The 16,498-nt window shown below is 42.4% G+C and overlaps 1 protein-coding gene across 1 annotated transcript in view; it reads left to right on the forward strand.

Moving 5' to 3' along the window:
• The first annotated feature begins 282 nt into the window (after positions 1–282).
• The window catches only part of LOC142739370 (transmembrane protease serine 11G-like), a 29,319-nt gene continuing 13,103 nt past the window's right edge, over positions 283–16,498 (forward strand). Inside the window, exons 1-6 of the mRNA XM_075849811.1 lie at positions 283–409; positions 1,882–2,021; positions 2,445–2,512; positions 3,610–3,770; positions 10,586–10,624; positions 15,477–15,645. Coding sequence (XP_075705926.1) covers positions 283–409; positions 1,882–2,021; positions 2,445–2,512; positions 3,610–3,770; positions 10,586–10,624; positions 15,477–15,645 — 704 coding nt within the window. The remainder of the gene's footprint in view (positions 410–1,881; positions 2,022–2,444; positions 2,513–3,609; positions 3,771–10,585; positions 10,625–15,476; positions 15,646–16,498) is intronic.

Raw genomic sequence — 16,498 nt, forward strand, 5'->3', positions numbered from 1 at the left:
CCTGACCCCTGCTGAGTGGACATGATTAGGATAGATTTCTAGTAAAGAAGATATAATATTACATTTAATGACAGCAAGTAGAGATCTTGAAAATGGCAAGCAATTGAAACACAGAGCATATTAGAAAGTTGTTTGCATTTAATAATTAATTTTAATTATACAAGGGTTAAACTTTATTTATAAAACCCTTTAAGTTGCTTTGAAAACACCACTGAACTATATTATATAAATATAATATTATATTATATAAATATTAAATACATAATATATATATATTTTAGGATGCCTGAATCGGATGTACCCCCAAAGTCTTCTCGGCATCGCAAGATCACAATAGCTGTCATCAGCGTGGCCGTCATCATTATTGTTGGAGCTATCGTTGCCGCTATTGTTATAGATTTAGTCCTTGGTAAGAATGTGAATAATACAACTATTTTTATGTTTGTTAACTCAACAGTCAGCTGACTCTTTTTCTTTTGCATATAATTATAAAGCCCTTATTGGAATAAATAGTAATACAAAATAAATAGAAGTAATAAAAAGTCTCATTTCAAGGGGCAAGAGACTGTGTTATACATAATAGAGAGGGGACCCATTGCACATATTAAAATGGGACCCCAGTATGGTTTTTGATTTTAACAATAGTTGTTATCACTTCTATTTTTTTCATTTTATATTCGCCATTGGGTGGCTATCATAGGCTTTTAGGACTACAACAATAATTAACCACCTAATTAGTTCAAGCCAATGTTAATATATAAACTAATTTGTGTCTCCTAGAAAAGAGAACAATTAAACAATTAGGGTGCCACCATACAATCTCAGTGTGCTTCACCTCTACAGGCCGCACGGCTGAAAACCGCGGCAATGTTTAGCTGCAGAGGGGTACAGAGGGGGTCCACTTTGGCCACACAGGGTTTTAAAACAGTATTCTGCTTCATTTGCACCTCTCTCTACTCACACTCTCCATCCGTCTCTCATAGATTTCACAAATAGTGCATTATCTATGCAAGTCAAGTCAATCAGAGTTTCAGTGAAGAGTATAAGCAGGGTATTAACAAGTGAAGTTTAAAATTGACTGTGGCCAGAAGGGGCTCCTACCCATCTTGGCCCCGCTGCAGCTGAATCGACAGCAGAGGCTATATGACCGTTCCTGGGATTTGAGCACCTCATACTACTTCATGTGCATTCCTCATTTGTATGAGAAGGATTTGGATAGGAACTAAATATATCATGAGCTCAAGGTGCTTTTTATTATACTTCAGTTATACCAGGATTTAATTAAAAGAAATTACCTACCACACTGTACAGGGAACACTAAATGGAATTCGGTGCAAGCCTACTGGTCACTTCCAGGAAAACAGCCTTTCTACTGCAGTATCATGAAAGAGAAGAAACCATCTAAGACCGATCATACATATAATACGCATTCAACCCAAGAGCAGAGGACCAGGTTCTCTATAACATGTACAGATGTAGCCATCTTTATATTGACGTTTTACGCATTAAATACACAGTGTCAAGAAACTTTAACTTTACTTTTTCAATGGCTTTTGTTGTGTGATATTACACTGCAGCAAGTTATCATAGTCAAGATAAACTTGGCTACATCTGTATATGCCATACTGCAATAGGGTGGCATCTGCAGGTATTCTTTATGGGTTGTTGCATTTATAGAGCATTCACATCTAAATTTTACATATTAAATCCTACATGACGTTCCTTTAGCATTCATACCATAACTTTATAACTTTAGTCAACTGAATGATATTTTATGATTACATGCCATTCCTCAAGTCACAAGGTAAAACTATGTAACCCAAGGTTGCAGTTCTACTATAAAAATCCTCAGCATTGATCATTTACATTTTTCTTCAACAGTAAAAAATAATTCTGGGTCCAGTTATAATCCCCATTACTTCAGGGGTTCGTTCCGAATACGTGACCAAAACTACAGTGATGCTTACAAAGAAAGCAGTAGCTTTAAATACAGAATACTGGAAGCCGAAATTGGCGTAATTGTAAGTAGACAGGTTACTTACTGTATATTCATCTATTGCTAATATGCTACTGTTCCCTGTTAACTCTTTTCAGTGGTGTGTATTTTTAAGTTCTCTTTCTTGTATTGCCTACTTCCTAATGATATACCAAGCTATGCAGGACTTCATTGCTCTGGTGTGACGTTTTAACTAATTGTCAGTATTGTTAAAGGGGTTGTATGAGATTAAAAAAACTTGTCGCTTTCTTCCAGGAATAGCGCCACTCCTGTCAATAGACTGGCTGTGGTATTGCAGTTCAAGTGGTTGGGCCTGAGCTGCAATACTAAACACAGCCCATGGACAAGAATAGCACTGTTTCAAGAAGAAAAGAGTTAGGTTTTTCTCATCTCAAACAAGACCTTTACGTTTTTTTATTCTAAATATCTGTTCTTTTTATGGTCACAGTTACAAGAAACATTTAAGAACTCTGAACTAAAGACTCAATACAATATGTCCAAAGTAATCAGCTTTAGGTAAGCAATTCCAAACCTTCAAAGACAAAGAGAACAGAAATTAAAATATATCATTATTGTTGCTACTCTTCTTACTTGTGTATTAACTACCTATGGACTACTCCAATCTGTAAACTATTACAAAAAGTGGAGATGGCTATACAGCTTATGGTTATACCATAAAGCAATCTAAAAGCGGTCATATCCATTAGATAGAAATACAGTAGGTTGGTGGTTGAACGTACACACTTTAGTCCATATTGACCATTAAAAACACCGGGCAACGGGTGAATGATCTTCCAGCGTGGAAAGTTTTTTCACAAAACGTTTGTTCATGTAACAGTCGACTGCACCACAGTCAAGTAGTACCGACTGTCGCATGAAAATTTTAAACACGACCGACTACTTTTCAGACGATGGCAGTCTATCACCGATAGATAGTGTGGGTTAGTTAAGGACTGGTCTGGCACATAAGACAATTGGGGAAGGAGAGGTTTGACATACAGTAGGTATGGAGTATTCTGGTATGTATCATAGCTGGGGAAGGACTAGTCTGCCATCTAAGAGAGCTAGGAGAAACTGTCTGTCACATAGGAAAGGTGTTAGGAAGTTACTTTTGACATAACAAAGTTGACCATATGCATTATCTAACTGACTGCTGAAAGCTCATTTGGCTTGCATCTATGTCTCCGAACTCTCCCCATAAACATGCATGGACAGCTCAGTCTGAGCATGCATGTTTATTTTAATGGAAAGAGAAAAATAAGCCACTCGCAGTAGTCTAGTTCCTGCGGAAATAGAGAATTTTAGACGATGAAATTCAACTTCCCCGTTCCTGCTTTGCTGTGACATCAGATGTCAGGGGACAGTTTGTCGATTATTGACAGACCATGCTGAAGTCAGTGAGTTTAGCAGACCCATTGTGAAAAAGGTGTGATCTGTTCCTTGTTCTTGATCATATTCTGGGTAGAAAGGGCGAAAGGTCTGGTGATGTCCGGTGATTTGCACTTACAAATTAAAAACAAATTTTGGTTTATGTGAGGAGAATTTTGCCTTGTGTATTTCTATGGACTTGAAAATATTTTTTTTATTAACATGATGAAACTAATCTTTTGTAGCCCTGGGAGTATTAAACCAGAATTTGTGATCCTGTTTCAAGTTCCAAATGCTGAGAGCAAATCATTTTCTTCAACTTCTGCTCAGAAAATTTTCTCAGACAATTTAATCAATGCTTCCAATTCGCGGTTCGACATTGACAGAAGTTCACTTCAGTTGTCAGGTAAGTAGCCAATAATCTGTCTCATATAATGAAGGCTCTATGCAATGCTATAATAGATTATATAATATATTACACACACATATTCATGTTTGGTGTTTATCCCATGCAGTTAACGGCTTATCATAAATGGATTGTGAGCGGATCATAGATAATAAAATACGGGGTTTATCATGATTATCTTAATAATCAGGATTATTTTACATATCATTCTTCAAGTATATCCATAAGCTCTCTAACTATACTGTGGCTATGTGTTCTTGAACCAGGTACCATAGGGCACGTTCAGACGAAGCTGGATTTTTCCGCTGCAAATGTTGTTGCAGATTCGGGGCAATTACGCAACGAATCTGCACCAACATTTGCATATTTGACAGGTAATTCAGACATTGCAGATATCACAGCGGACTTGCCACAGATTACAATTTTTGCATTGCAAAGACTGAAATACGCAGTGAAATTCAGCTTCTTCTCCGCAATGGAAAGAGCATGCTGCGGTAGGAAAATTCTGCACAGCAGCCTGATTTCCGCAGTTATTTTCTGCAACGTCTGAACTAACTTTCCTAAAAATGTATAGAAACAAATATAAAAAACGGCCGCTGCAGAATTCCACTGCGGACTGTCCGCAGCGGAATTCAACAGCAATTCCGCCACGTGTGCATGTGCCCTTAAAGTGGATCTGCCATCAGCTATCCATCTGGTATTTGATTTGCTTTTTATTCAGTCCATTTTTCCCTGTATACTAGTGGCATACCTACCATAGAGAATGGGCTTATTATTAAGTAATATGTAATGTCGGGGTAGGGAGACAGACACGTGAGCCCTAATCTACTCGCCACTCAGTCCCTGCCTACATGCAACGACCCGCCCTAGGCGACGGGGTACAACTGGGCGACGGTTCCTACACTCAATAGGTGCACGACAGACAAACAGACAAGGGTACAAAGAAGCCAGGGAAATGGGGAAGCTGCCCACGGGGACACCGTGAGCAACAAGCGAAGTGAACGAGCCGAGTCAAACCAGGAGATGAGCGAGGTACAAAAACGCAGAGCAGAAGAGTGGACAGTAAAGCCAAGGTCAATCACAAGCAGAGGATCAGTAGTTCAAGAAGCTGCAGCAGGGCTAGGAAACCAGCAGAGAAGAATCATAAGCAAAGGAGGAACAGGAAAGGCAGGTATAAATAGACAGAGGGCGGGAGCTAGCTCCGTCTGGCCAGGCTGTGATAGGCTCTCCCACACCTAAGCCTGCCATCCTGAGTGGTGGAAGATGGAGTAGGTCTCACAGACATAGAAGCAGGTGCAGACTGATTAACTATGGGCGTCGACACAGAAGTTGTGTCTGGCAGACCCTTTACAGTACCCCCCCTTTTATGAGGGGCCACCGGACCCTTTCTAGGTGGACCTGGTTTATTGGGGAAACGAAGGTGGAACCTCCTGAGCAATACCCCAGCGTGAACATCCCGGGCAGGTACCCAAGTCCTCTCCTCAGGCCCGTATCCCCTCCAATGGACCAGGTACTGGAGGGAGCCTTGGACCATCCTGCTGTCCACAATCTTGGCCACCTCGAATTCTACCCCCTCAGGGGTGAGAACAGGGACCGGAGGCTTCCTCGAGGGAGCCAAGGACGGGGAGCAGCGTTTAAGGAGGGAGGCATGAAACGCGTTGTGTACTCGAAAAGACGGGGGCAACTCCAGTCAGAAGGAGACAGGGTTAAGGACTTCAATGACCTTGTATGGCCCTATAAACCGGGGAGCAAACTTCTTGGACGGGACTTTAAGGCGCAAATTTTTTGACGATAGCCGCACCAGATCCCCGACCACAAACAAGGGGTTAGCAGAACGTCTTCTATCTGCCTGAGTCTTTTGTATGCTCTGGGACGCCTCTAGGTTCTTCTGAACCTGGGCCCAGACTGTGCACAGTTCCCGATGAACGACATCTACCTCGGGATTGTTGGAACTACCAGGTGAAACGGAGGAGAACCGTGGATTAAACCCAAAATTACAGAAAAAGGGGGAGACCCCTGATGAGTTACTGACCCGGTTATTAAGGGAAAATTCGGCGAGGGGAATGAATGAGACCCAATCATATTGACAGTCAGAGATAAAACACCTTAAATATTGTTCTAGAGACTGATTAGTCCTCTCAGTTTGGCCATTAGTTTCATGATGGAAGGCAGAGGAGAAGGACAGATCAATCTCCTATTTTTTACAGAAGGCTCTCCATAACAATGAAACAAATTGTACCCCTCTGTCAGAAACAATATTGACAGGGACCCCATGGAGACGCAGGATGTGTTTGACAAACAAGGTAGCTAACGTCTTGGCATTGGGTAGTTTCTTGAGGGGCACAAAGTGGCACATCTTACTGAAGCTGTCTACTACAACCCACACCACCGACTTGCCTTGAGATGGAGGAAAATCGGTGATGAAATCCATGGAGATATGGGTCCAAGGTCTCTGGGGAATGGGCAAAGAACATAGTAAGCCCGCTGGTCGGGACCTGGGAGTCTTGGACCTAGCACAAACTTCACAAGCGGCGACGTAGGCCTTAACGTCTTTGAGCAACCCAGGCCACCAATAGTTTCTGGCAATGAGGTACTTGGTATCCAGAATGCCTGGATGGCCAGATAGAGCAGAATCATGATTTTCCCTAAGTACCCTTAGCCGGAATTGCAGGGGAACAAACAGCATGTTCTCAGGAAGGTTCCCGGGAGCTGAACCTTGATCAGCCGCAATTTCAGAGACTAAATCAGAATCAATAGAGGAAATGATTATACCTGGAGGAAAAACACAAGCAGGATCTTCCTCCGAAGGAGGGCTGGCCATGAAGCTACGCGACAGTGCATCAGCCTTAATATTTTTAGACCCAGCCCTATAGGTGACCAAAAAGTTGAATCTGGTAAAAAATAACGCCCATCGAGCTTGTCTCGGGTTTAGCCTCCGGGCAGATTCTAGAAAAACCAGATTCTTGTGGTCGGTAAGGACCGTTACCGTTATCATAGTTACTCTCAGTGGGCGAAAACTTCCTGGAGAAGTAGGCACAGGGGCGGAGATGGGTGAGGGACCTGGTACCCTGGGACAAGACAGCCCCCACTCCCACCTCGGACGCGTCAACCTCTATGATAAATGGCTCCATTTGGTTGGGCTGAACCAGCACTGGGGCCAAGATAAAGCACTTCCTAAGGACCTCAAAAGCCTGGACAGCCTCAGGAGGCCAGTGGAGGAGATCAGCACCTTTGCAAGTGAGATCCGTAAGAGGCTTAGCGATGACCGAGAAGTTAGCAATAAATCTCCTGTAATAATTAGCGAACCCCAGGAAGCACTGTAACGCCTTCAGGGAGGCAGGTTGGACCCATTCCGCCACAGCCTGGACCTTGGCGGGGTCCATGCGGAATTCATGAGGAGTGAGGATTTGACCCAAAACGGTATCTCCTGCACCCCAAACACACATTTTTCGGTCTTAGCAAACAGTTTGTTTTCCCGAAGGGCCTGGAGCACCTTCCTGACATGCTAAATATGGGAGGACCAGTCCTTGAAAAACACAAGTATGTCATCAAGGTACACTACAAGAAATACCCCCAGGTAGTCTCTTAAAATCTCATTTATGAAATTCTCGAAGACCGCGGGAGCATTACACAACCCAAAGGGCATGACGAGGTATTCGAAATGACCTTCGGGCGTGTTAAACGCAGTCTTCCACTCATCCCCCTCTTTGATGTGGATAAGGTTATAAGCCCCCCGTAGATCAAACTTAGAGAACCATTTGGCCCCCTGAACCTGATTGAAGAGATCAGGAAACAAAACATGGCCTAAGACCACCATCCCATTACATAATCACAAGCCCATATACCTAGTCTACCCTGGTCCCTGACACTACTATGGACCCCCTTGAGACCCTGGCTCAGCAAATGCAGGGCCTCTCCCTACAGGTCCAGGCCCTGGCTCAGAGGGAAAACCAGCCTGATGCTACCCTGGTAGTGCCCCTCACCTCACCTCTTGAACCCCACCTCAAGTTGCCCGACCGGTTCTCAGGGGACCGGAAGACCTTTTTCTCCTTTCGGGAAAGTTGTAGGCTCTATTTTCGCTTAAAGCCCCACTCCTCTGGTTCTGAGAGCCAGCGGGTGGGTATAATTATGTCCCGGCTCCAGGACGGTCCCCAAGAATGGGCCTTCTCCTTGGCTCCTGACGCCCCTGAACTTTCCTCCGTTGATCTTTTCTTTTCTGCTCTCGGGCTCATTTATGACGAGACTGACAAGACTGCCTTTGCCGAGAGTCAGCTGGTGACCTTACGTCAGGGTAAGAGACCTGTTGAGGAGTATTGTTCTGACTTGAGGAAGATGGAGTCAGTCTCACAGAGATAGAAGCAGGTGCAGACTGATTAACTATGGGCGTCGATACAGAAGTTGTGTCTGGCAGATCCTTTACATACTAATTATGATTTCTGCAACTAAAAATTATTCATTTTATGATGAAAAGATATGATTTCTGTATCAATTCCTCATGGTTTTTAAAATCTCTGCTTGCAGTCATTCATTAGCAGACTTCTCTATTTACTTCTTGTTCATGTAATGGATGCAGAGGTGCATGGCTCGATAAAAGACACAGCTCTGAGAACTCTATCAAATGACCAGGAGTGGAAGTAAACAATTAAGTAAACAATTAATGTATCTCCTCCATGTGCGGAAGTTAAGGGCTATGTACACCTTAGAAAATGTTTTTTGTTTTTTTTTTAAATAAAAATGTGTATCAGTGTGTTTGGTGCAAATTTCTAATTACTTTTTAGTAAAAAATATTTTTACTTTTTGAGATACAGCTGCTTTGTATCCTGTATACAGAGCAGCTGCATCATGCGCTGAAAGCTGTATCCGTCAGATCAGTGGCACTGATGGGCTCAGTGACAGCGGGTCCTGCGTGTCTCTGACACACGCAGGATCGAGCAGTTACCGATCCCATCTAAGTTCATAACTTAGATGCGATCGATAACAGGTGGATCCTGCGTGTCAGAGAAAAGCAGGACCCGCTGTCACTGAACCCGTCAGTTCTGCTGATCTGATGAATACCGCTTTCAGTGCTAGATATAGCTGCTCTGTATATAGGATACGAAGCAGCTGCATCTCAAAAAGTAAAAATATTTTTTTAAATAAAGTAATTAGAAAGTTGCATCAAACACACGGATATACACACACACACACATATATATATATATATATATATATATATATATATATATACATATATAAATCTATATATATATAGATAGTTAGATATAGATACAGTCTAAAAGCAGAGGAAGCAAGTTTTCAAAGTTGTACATAGCCTTTAGGGTATGTTCACACAGCCTATTTACGGACGTAAATCGGGCGTTTATGCCCCGATTTACGCCCGAAAATAGCGCCTCAATAGCGCTGACAAACATCTGCCCATTGAAAGCAATGGGCAGACGTTTGTCTGTTCACACGAGGCGTATATTTACGCGCCGCTGTCAAATGACGGCGCGTAAATAGACGCCCGCGTCAAAGAAGTGACCTGTCACTTCTTTGGCCGTAATTGGAGCCGCTATTCATTGACTCCAATGAATAGCAGCGCTAATTACGGCCGTAATTGACGCGGCGTTCAAGCGCCTGCACATGCCGGTACGGCTGAAATTACGGGGATGTTTTCAGGCTGAAACATCCCCGTAATTTCAGCCGTTACGGACCCCCGCCGTGTGAACATACCCTAAGTCTTGCTACAGCTATGCTCGGCCCTGGACAGCTGTTTTATTTCATGTCACTTCAGTGGCCTGCCAAGATGCATAGAAACGACTTCTTGAATGAATGCATGAATGAGACTTCACACAAACACAGATTTATTTTTTGCTTTGGAGAACAGTATACAGTACAAAAAAATAAAATAAATTAGGGGCTGCTCATAGGTTTGATATCCAATTGAAGTAACCTAGGAAAATGTGTGACGCTTTTAAAGGGTAACTAAACTTTTTAGAAAACTTTTGACATGCCATAGTGACATGTCAGGAATTTTGATTGGTGACGATCCGAGCACTCAGACCCCCATTGACCGCTTCATTTTTGATCGGCTTCCCTCGGCGCGGTGTACGGGCTCAATACAAAAGTCTATGAGCACCACTAGCTTTCCGAGGAAAGCCGATCTAAAACAAAGCGGCATAGCACTCACCGAAGCGCTTCTGTTGCTTAGTTTTAGCACTCAGTGGGGTCTTAGTGCTCAGACCCTCATCGTTTAAAACTTCTGACATGTCACTATGACATGTCAAAGGTTTTTTTAAAAAAGTTTAGTTATACTTTCAGAAGCCTGAATAGCTTGAAATAGGTTTAGTCTGGTCCTCAAGGTAAAAGGTGTGTCCTCGACCTGCAAAATTCCTATCACTGTTTGCATGAGGATGTACATTGTAACACAGATCAATATATGACTGGCTAGCTGTTCCTGGTAAAAGTGAACCTCAGATGACATAGGTGAGGATGTCTCATTTCCCGCATTTCATAATGATACATGTGCACATATATGATGACACAAGCCTTGTGACCAGATGCCATTTGCTTTACAGTAAGTCATTCGAATATCTGGTTATAGCAGATGAGTATACATGTGGTATGAGGAAATTCTTAAAATAAAATGTTCACAATTTTAAATGTAGTCATTGTCTAGTCATTATCTAATATAGCATATGGTGTTGACTTTGAAACATGAAAATAGATGGTACTGAACGATGTATTTTTTAAAACTAGGAACTACTAGTGATTTTAAATATAGAAATGTGAGAAAATATCCTTCTCTAATAATAAATGTTGATATTTCACCTTAGAAATCTCAGTCAAGGATGCAGAGAATCTTCTCTATTGTGGTAAGATCATGCAAACTCATGTTTATTATGATTATACTTATAATACATTAAAAATATGCTGCGGAAAACTCCAATGGAAAAATGGAAAAAATATTTTGCAACTCAGACAGATTTATCTAGTTCTTTAGTTGCAGAATATTATGGAAATACAATGCAAGTACAATGTGGCGTGTGAGCGTACTATAACTGAAGCAAGGGCAGGTTAAAAAACAATTCCCAGCAGGATGCAGACAAGCCACAATGCTACATGGAGGGAGATTGCACAAATGTAAAACACTGATGAACAACCACTCTCATACCATTCATGAGGAGGGTGGGTTCTTAGTATTATAATTCATTCATTTTGACTTAGAGCTTAAGGGCATGGCCAGACGTGGCGGAATTGCTCTGGAATTCTGCTGCGGACAGTCCGCTGCGGTAATCCGCAGCGGACATATTCTCCATTGGTTTCCACACCTTTTCAGTTATGTTCGCGCTGACGTGGCGGAAAACTCCGCTGCGGACCATAGGCTGCGGTGCGGAATTTGGTGTCCGCAGCATACACTGGCGTTGCTGACGTCTAGCAGACTTGTTGCGGACTCATTGCGGAATTTCTCCATTGACTTCAATGGAGATTCAAAATTCTGCAATGAAATCCCCAGATGCTATGTGTGTTGCGTTGCGTATTGGTTTTTTCGAAGAGGATATCACTTCATTCTGGCTGGACCTATGTATTTCTAGGTCTCTAGCCAGACTGAGGCCCCATGCACGCAAACGTAAAAACGGCCGTAATCACGGGCTGTAATTACACACAGAAGTCTATGGTGCTCCCGTAATTACGGGTGACTACGTGTGTGCACCCGTAATTATCGGAGCGTTGCTAGGCGACATCAGGAGATAGTCACTGTCCAGGGTGCTGAAAGAGTTAAACGGTCGGCAGTAACTATTTCAGCACCCTCGACAGTGACTACCGATCACAATATAGATCAACATGTAAAAAAAAATAGAAGTTCATACTTACCTAGAACTCCCTGCTTCTTCCTGCAGTCCCGCCTCCCGGGATGACGTTTCAGTCCAAGTGACGGCTGCAGCCAATCACAGGCCAATCACAGGCTGCAGCGGTCACATGGACTGCCGCGTCATCCAGGGAGGTCAGGCTGGATGTCGAAAGAGGGACGCGTCACCAAGACAACGGCCGGGTAAGTATGAATTTCTTTTACTTTTACTAGGGAAAGGGCTGTCCCTTCTCTCTATCCTGCACTGATAGAGAGAAGGGAAGTACTCTTCACCTGAATACGCAACGGCTAATCCGCATCAATTTCCTGCACATTTTAAGCAAAGCCGCAACAGAATCTGCAATCTGCAATCTGTGCGGCATTGATGCGGACAGTGGCGGCAGAAACACGCCACGTCTGGCCATGCCCTAATGGCCACACTCACTATTGGATCAGGTTGGCTGCCCAGCACCATCTAAGTGAACAACACACGGTACTGACACCCCATTCTCCCCAGCATCACAAGACCAAACTGCATCCTGCAAAAATGATAAATATGAGGTTAGTTGATATTTTGGCCAAAATACGCAATCTCACAACACGCATCAAGGGTCCTCATTGTGTTTCAGCCTACTAGTAACACCCAAACTATTAGATCAGATGGGCTGCCAATCAACTTCTAAGTGTACAACACACAGTACTGACACCCCATTCTCCCCCACCACCACTGGAGAGAACAAAAACAGTTTTTGCCGGTTCTGTATTCTGTCTTCTCTGTTCTAAGTTTCAAAGCACTACAAAGTCTACTATTGGTCCCAGTGATGATGTGACTGGATACATGATCGCCAGGATGCCGAAAGCAGGAGGCTGCTGCTGGTTCTAACTAGACCGAGAAGAGTCCTAGCAGTGACAATAGTCACAATAACAGGGCTAATTACAGTGGAAAAGTATAGTGTAAGAAATTAAAAAAAAATAAGGTCCCCCAATGGTCTGTTTTGACCTATGAGGGACAGACCATACAAAAAATAAATAAATAAAAAAATTCACAGAAAATACCCACTCAAAAAAAGACCAATCTCCACCAATAATTGTCGTAACGCTAGCCCTGACCCAATTACCCTAAAATAGACTTGTAATATATCAAAATTATCGATATGCAATGATGAACACATATAAAAAGTCTAGCAAGAAAAATTAACTTGAATGTTTAAAAAAAGATATTGTTAATTTTTCTCAAACTATAAGCCTAAAAATCCTTAAAAAATGAGAATTTTGACTATAAAAATGATAAAAGGGAAACATCCATTGGTCAAAAAAAAGAAACAAAAATCAAATTGCTTGCCCAAGAAATAAAAAAGTTATAGCCGTCAGATTAACGCATACTAAAAACATCTAAGCCTGGTCCTAAAGTCCAAAAATATCCTGGGGCTGAACTAGTTAAACTTGAAAAATATATGTGTTTAAAACCATTTCCTAAATATTTTTTTCACCTTCCTTAAGCCGAGCATTTCCCGGACCGAACACACTGCAGAGAGCCGGGCTCCTAGCGTCATAGTTATGTACGACGCTAGGTGTCACTGCCTCTCCGCGGAGCTACTGTCCCGTACTGAAAACATTATTACAGTACAGGACAGTTGTACCAAAGCGAGGCAGGGACTCCTAGCGTCATATATAACTATGACGCTAGGAGCCCGGCTCTCTGCAGTGTGTTCGGTCCTGGAAATGCGGCCGAAATACGGACCGAACATGCTTGTGTGAACCCGGCCTGACATTTACACAAATTCTACTTATTTGTTGTTTAACTAGAAGCCACATTAGATGTTTTTTGTCCATGGACAACAGTAGCTCAATAAGCTTCATAATAATGGGTTTTACACAATGCTCTTGAGCACTGAACTAAGTTTTCCCACCTCCTAAAATCTTCCATTCCTCTTCTCATAATAGTTTTTACTATTACAACCACCCACAAAATCTCATCATGCATATATTTCTCTGATTTATAGTAGTAACACTGAAACTCCACTAAAAATACATTTACAGTACTGCATGTATGTATCAGTCTGTAATTGGGGAACATCTGCTGGAAGTATATATACCTCAACATAATTTTAGTTCCAAAACACACTGTATTGGGAGTGTACCCATTTATTCATAGACCCAGGAATCCCCTACGTGGCCACAGACTGCATCACTCCAAACATTGCCATTAGTGTGCAATAGTATATGCAATCTCCCAAAGTAGTCAAATGTAGTGGGCCTAAGAGCTACATGTGGCTCTCAAACCGCTGGTTAGAAACCTCTGATCTAGGGTATGGATGGACCTATAATAATGTTGCCATAGATATTGTAATAACTGATAGTATTCAGTAAGAGTACTTTACATTTTAAAGAGTCTCTGTCACCAGATTTTCAAACCCCTATCTGCTATTGCAGCAGATCGGCACTGCAATGTAGATAACAGTAACGTTTTTTGTTTTTTTTCAAAAACGAGCATTTTTGGACAAGTTATGACCATTTTTATATTTATGCAAATGAGCCTTTCTTAAGTACAACTGGGCGTGTTTAAAGTTATGTCCAAGTGGGCGTGTATTGTATGTGTACATCTGGGCGTTTTTACATGTTTTACTAGCTGGGCGTTGTGAATGGAAGTGTATGATGCTGATGAATCAGCATCATCCACTTCTCCTCGTTACCACCCAGCTTCTGGCAGTTCAGACACACAGCGTGTCCTCGCTCATCCGACGCGATGAAGTTCCTGTGGGAGGAAGTGAGTGAAGTCACAGCGTGATCTCGCGAGGACACGCTGTGTGTCTGTGCACTGCCAGAAGCTGGGTGGTAACGAAGAGAAGTGGATGATGCTGATTCGTCAGCATCATATACTTCCATTCACAACGCCCAGCTAGTAAAACAAGTAAAAACGCCCAGATGTACACACACAATACACGCCCACTTGGACATAACTTTAAACATGCCCAGTTGTACTTAAAGAGGCTCTGTCACCAGATTTTGCAACCCCTACCTGCAAACGCTGATGCTGCTGCAGAATCAACTGTAGCCTCTGGTGCCGATGTGGCCGTCACGATGCAGGACCTGTGAGTGACGTCACAGATCTGCACTGTCAGAAGCTGGGCGTTCTGAAGAGAAGAGGATGTTACTTCTCTTCAGAGCGCCCAGCTAGTGAAAGTATTAAAAACGCCCCGATGTACGCACATAATACACGCCCACTTGGACTTTTACTTTTAAACACACCCACTTGGACTTTTGCAAGCCTCATTTGCATAACTACAAAAATGGTCATAACTTGGCCAAAAATGCTCGTTTTTTAAAAATAAAAACGTTACTGTAATCTACATTGCAGCGCCTATCTGCTGCAATAGCAGATAGGGGTTGCAAAATCTGGTGACAGAGCCTCTTTAAGAAAGGCTCATTTGCATAAATATAAAAATGGTCATAACTTGGCCAAAAATGCTCGTTTAAAAAAAAAAAAAAAACGTACTGTTATCTACATTGCAGCGCCGATCTGCTGAAATAGGAGATAGGGGTTTGAAAATCTTGTGACAGAGCCTCTTTAACTATCAAAATGTTTTTTTTTAGCTCTGAGCTAGGCTTGTAGTATATAAGTGTGCTAGTAGGTAGAAAATAGGCAATAGCAACTAGAATTTGAATACAAACATGTACATATTCCTAAGGACAACCTCCTCTAATACTGCTGGATGCAGCTTTTGGCTTTAGTTAATAGGGAGGTGAAGAGTGGGACACCCCCTTCTTTTAGCTAAACATGCTTTATTAGTAGATATGGGGTACAGTTGGGGTTATTTGAAGGATTACATTGTATTAACATTATATGTTACCAAATTTAAATATTATTTTCTTGACAGATTGTGGTGTTGGAGGACCTTCGGTATCCAGCAGAATAGTAGGAGGTGTACCAGCAGCTTTGCAGTCATGGCCCTGGCAGGCCAGTCTACGCCTCAACGGGATTCATAAATGTGGAGCCTCATTAGTCAGCAATACCTGGCTTGTCACTGCTGCTCACTGTTTTGATTTGTAAGTGGTTATCTGTATTCTACATAGCAACCTTAATGTATTTTTTGGATTTTAATCAGAACAAATAGGAATGCGCTGTGGGTTTTGTGCTTCACTGATTGCACGGGGAGTACCGCTGGTGACACAAGCGGGATTAGGAAGAAAATGGTAAAAGCAAATACCCATAGCTACTAAATGTTTAGCTTTATTTACTAATCCCGGCATCCCCTGCCAGGCTAGAATATATAGGTGCACTTCTTGGGGCACTGTGGCTGGCAGTAGTATGGAGCATTGTGGTTGTTACTTGTGGGGACACTGTTTCTATGCCATCACTTTATGATCAATGTAGTCCGATCTCTAGGACACACACCAATCTTGAGAATGACGGGGAAGGAGCTCTGATTTAGCATGCACTAAATATTCATCTTAAAGTGTAGCTAAACGTTTGACAAACTTCTGACATGTCATAGTGACATGTCAGAAGTTTGGATTGGTGGGGGTCCGAGCACTGAGACCCCCACCAATCGCTAGAACGAAGCAGCTGAAGCGCTCGTTAAGTGCTCAGCTGCTTCGTGCCTGTTCGGCTTTTTCTGGAAATAAATGTATCGGTGTACGGATTCGATAGAAAATCTATGAGCCCGTACTCCGATACATCGGCTTTCCGGAAAAAGCCGAACAGACACGAAGCAGCTGAGCGCTCACACGAGCGCTTCAGCTGCTTCGTTCTAGCAATTGTTGGGGTGCTCAGTGCTCGGAAACCCACCAATCCAAACTTCTGACATGTCACTATGACATGTCAGAAGTTTGTTAAATGTTTAGCTACACTTTAAAGATTCTGTATTATAAAACCCAATTTGATAAAACAGATGAATAT

Source organism: Rhinoderma darwinii, chromosome 1 (assembly GCF_050947455.1).
Source record: "Rhinoderma darwinii isolate aRhiDar2 chromosome 1, aRhiDar2.hap1, whole genome shotgun sequence".
Taxonomy (NCBI): Eukaryota; Metazoa; Chordata; class Amphibia; order Anura; family Rhinodermatidae; genus Rhinoderma; species Rhinoderma darwinii.